General features: G+C 39.2%; 1 protein-coding gene across 1 annotated transcript; it reads right to left on the bottom strand.

The window, feature by feature from the left end:
- Positions 1-901: 901 nt before the first annotated feature.
- Positions 902-3,584, bottom strand: LOC145436908 (uncharacterized). The gene has a single exon (XM_080314098.1). The coding sequence runs from the start codon at positions 2,381-2,383 to the stop codon at positions 1,451-1,453; it is 933 nt and encodes a 310-aa protein (XP_080170224.1). The 5' UTR covers positions 2,384-3,584; the 3' UTR covers positions 902-1,450.
- Positions 3,585-3,995: the final 411 nt, after the last annotated feature.

Genomic DNA, 3,995 nt, shown 5'->3' with positions numbered 1-3,995 from the left:
AGTAGTCTTTGAAATCAGACACCCAGCTTGGCCTAGGCGAGGTAGAGAAGTGGCATGCACACAGAATTAAAAGTAAAGCGGAGAATACAAAAGGCAAGCGACAAAATGAGATTACATGTGGCGGAAGGCGAGATTGATATGTCAGATTGTGGTCCGCTAATCTTGAGAGCTGAGTGGTATTGTTTCAGTAGAAATTCTTGTATTTCGATGTGAATGTGGATATGCTCGACGACTGCCGGGCAGCCGGCGAGATTTTGTTCCACACTTGTGGCCCCTGATAGTACACTTGGACAACTAGATAATTCTAGTTGTCTATAAATTCACTAAGCGAAATGAAATGCCAGTTATCTGATTCTAATCTAATTTGTGAAATGTTCCTATACTCTAATTTTAATTCTAGTATGATATGTGAAATATTCTTATGCTCTAATTCTAATTCTAATGTAATAAAAGAATATCCCTCTCGCGCAGGGAAATCCAGTGCCAGCCGCCATCGCATTACTTACACCTAGGGTTGCAATTAAAACAAAAATTAATTTAAAACAAAGATGTTTAAAACATGTTATTTTTTGTTTTTGGTTTTTTAGGCCATGGCGTCACCAATATTCGATAGTGACGTCATACTGGACTGACATTCACAATTGAAAATATAGGGTAAATATAGCTCCTTTGACAAAATATCTACGTACTATAGCTGTTGAACCGACTATTTTGAGGTTTCCAACCATCCCATATAGTATATACGTCGTCTATATAGAGTAGTTGTTGTCCGTAGGCTCATACAACATTTTTTTGAGAACAATACAATTATGGTATAATTATGCAACTTGAAAAAAAAAACTTTTTTCAAGGCCTTTGATTAAAACACTGTTTAAAACATGTTTTAAACAAAGTGTTTTAAACAACATTTGTTTTAAATTCAATCCTACTTGCTACCATATTAGAAGTGGAGAAAGTCTATGTTGTTTGACAGCGATATTAAAATTTGCATTGCTGGTCAAAGAAAAGTTACAGGTCGCTGATTCATTGCATGAGCTCATAGTTGGAATCAGAAATCAAGTAATAAGTTATCGTATTTAGCCCTGTCATGATAAATACATTAATTAAGTACATGTATAATTGTACACTTGAGGCTACTCAACCCTCAATATTGCCGGGCCTCGATCTGATATATCAACCTTGTCTATCGACACATGCATCATTTATTTTCATCACTAACAGTCGTTACATGTTATTAATTATTCCTTTCCAATCAGTGTGTATGTCTCTACCTTACATCGCCTAGGCCCAGGTTGGAATCTGATTACGAAGACTATACTCCAAATCGTTTCGACACCATCCTATCATTTAAGTGCATCGCAGCCGTGGGGTGTTTTGAAATGATTACACTATTGTTAAACTGATATCGATACTGATACTGTTATTGATACAATTATACAGCATGGTCCGTTCATATATGAGAATCGTTTGCGTCTTTTTCAGTACTTGGCGAGGTATTTGCAGCGTCCATCGTTGTGGCGGTGATAGCCACTTTTCCTCTCGTATCTTTCGTGAAAACGTGTGAGTTTTGACATGGAATCAGTCGATTTTTCCAGTTTGCCGAAGTCAATATCACCGACATCACATTAATGCACAAATTGATCTGCGTCCCCAAATATCGCGTCGTCGGATGGCGCCATTTGTGATTGTAAAATACCGCAGTGGTGATGTCGCTCGTTAAACATATCGTAGTGAAATATAACAGGCGCTTCATCAGCGCGAGAGATGTTGCGTCCACTACGCTATTGGTCCGATAATGCATCGTCAACGGGAAGATAATCAGAGACAGAAGAGTGATTTGACAACAGAACGGCGCAACGATCAGCGTCGCCAGGCTAAAATCGTGACTGCATTTATCCGTACAAACTCCAACATCATGAAGTATGAAATAGGAAAGAGTCAGGCAAGGGCCAGCGGTACTTATAAAGACAACAGAATATTTACTGACAGCTCTCGAAACTTTATTTGTCAAGTGCATCAGAGCGGGATTACTGTAGAAAACCCGTTGTCGGAGCCACAACGCGCAATAAATCAATATACATGCAATGGTGTAAGTGATGCCTATCACGTAACTCATGTAATGTAAAGGTTGCTGCCAATTACTGCGGATGGGCAGAACAACGTAAATAAATACTGTCATCGATGCAACGGCGATCAAAATGCTCTCACGCAGTTCTCTTGAATCATTCGATGCAGATCTTTGACGCCAGATTCTCCAGCAATATAGGCATTGCGTTAGGAAGAGGCAAGCCGCAATTGCACACACAGTTATGTTAACTACTACTTGGCCAGTAGAAGCAATACTAGGATATTCAGACACCATACTCTGAAATGCAACCAACATATATTCCCGTTTTATGGAATCAATTTTAACTCGTGAAGTATGATTTCAAGTTCAATCTGCCGAGTGTACACATTTTCACAATCTTGGGACGCAGTCCCTATAACAGAATTGTCCGTCAACCAGTGATATATCCTCCGGTATTAGTTACCGAAGATAGATTAACAGTAAACCCGTTGAACTTCAGCGGTTAAGTATGGCTATACATGGACATTTTTGTTTGGTTATTTCAATCACGACCGATATTCATTCAGACGTTTTGTATATACCTAGACGAAATCGGTTTTAAACCAGAATCTCCGGTAAGCGAAAAATAGCCTTTCCAAATGAGTCGCCCCTGTACCTATAAGATGAGAGAAATCTTCCTTTGAAGGACTTTGAAAAATAAGTATATAAACTCAGAATATCTTGCAATAGTAGCGTTGTTATCCATATTAGATGTTTTCCACACTATCTTGTCGTAAACCAGTGCCATTTCATTAGTAGGCCTATGCAACATAGCTGGGGAGTCACATAAATTTTGTTAACCGCGTTTATAGACTCTAAGTAGGGGGAACACTGGCTGGAATCGAAGACAAGGTTTGCAAGAATATTCTGATACCGACTCTGTCTAATTTAAAACCGAACTAAATGTTCTAATTTAAAACCGAACTAAATGTTCTCAAGTGTTACTGAACGTTCACTTGCAAAATCCAATTAAAAGAACTTACTCCGCTTTTCGCGACAGCGGACTCTCATAGACTTGCTTTGTCACTGTGAATTTCTGTTAATTTCTCCAAACCGTACCTGTATAATTCCATTTCTTCCTGAAATGATATTCATGCATAATGGTTATCGTTAGATACACTGTCACCTATGGGTTATGATTATTAGTATCTCTATTATAGAATCCTTGCGTCGAGGTGAATGAGACGAAAGCGTATTAATAATGATAACAAAGTCGCGACAAGCGATTATCTCGCTCCTGAGTTGTTACTACGTGATGAATAGACCGATTGGGTTTAATCTAGCACTAATCCAACACTTTGCAACGACCTGAAGATGGGCGTTCACCAGGGTTGTTGCGTGAAAATATTATATATACTATACTGTACATCGCACCAGCGAGAACAACATCGAAATTGCTGTATAATGAATAATATCGTATAGAGTAGGGTTACCATACGTTCTCTTTTTTCAATAAATTGAAAGTGTCCTAGGGGACGCCTGAAGGTCCTCTTTTTTGGGAATTTGTCCTCTGGCTGAATCTAGCTGGAATATCGCCTGATATCAAATTACCATATCCGCATGCAGTTTTTCGTGATGCATTCTGTTCGTTTCTACAAAAAAAATCGGACATACGAACTGAATTTTGGTGATATCGCGGGCTCATCACTGAATTCGGACAGTGCCATTTCCACCTTCCACTCAAGTTTCACCATTGCCAAGAACATAAATATTCGACTCAAATCGGGTCACCTATAAGTGACATCTTTTCTCGCAACCAGAACGTCATCTCCGAGGCCCGAGGCCATATGGTCGTAGCACTGTGAAAAATCCATGAATATTTGAAACAGAGAGTACAATCACGCAAGGCAGTTTCCCTTCGAAAGCCATCGTACCTCGCAGTGCAGAA

The sequence above is a fragment of the Botryllus schlosseri genome, chromosome 4 (genome assembly GCF_051294905.1).
Source record: "Botryllus schlosseri isolate E-star chromosome 4, Bs_hap1, whole genome shotgun sequence".
In the NCBI taxonomy this organism is placed as follows: Eukaryota; Metazoa; Chordata; class Ascidiacea; order Stolidobranchia; family Styelidae; genus Botryllus; species Botryllus schlosseri.
The sequence above is the reverse complement of the archived record's forward strand: the minus strand, read 5'-3'. Positions and strand labels throughout refer to the sequence as shown.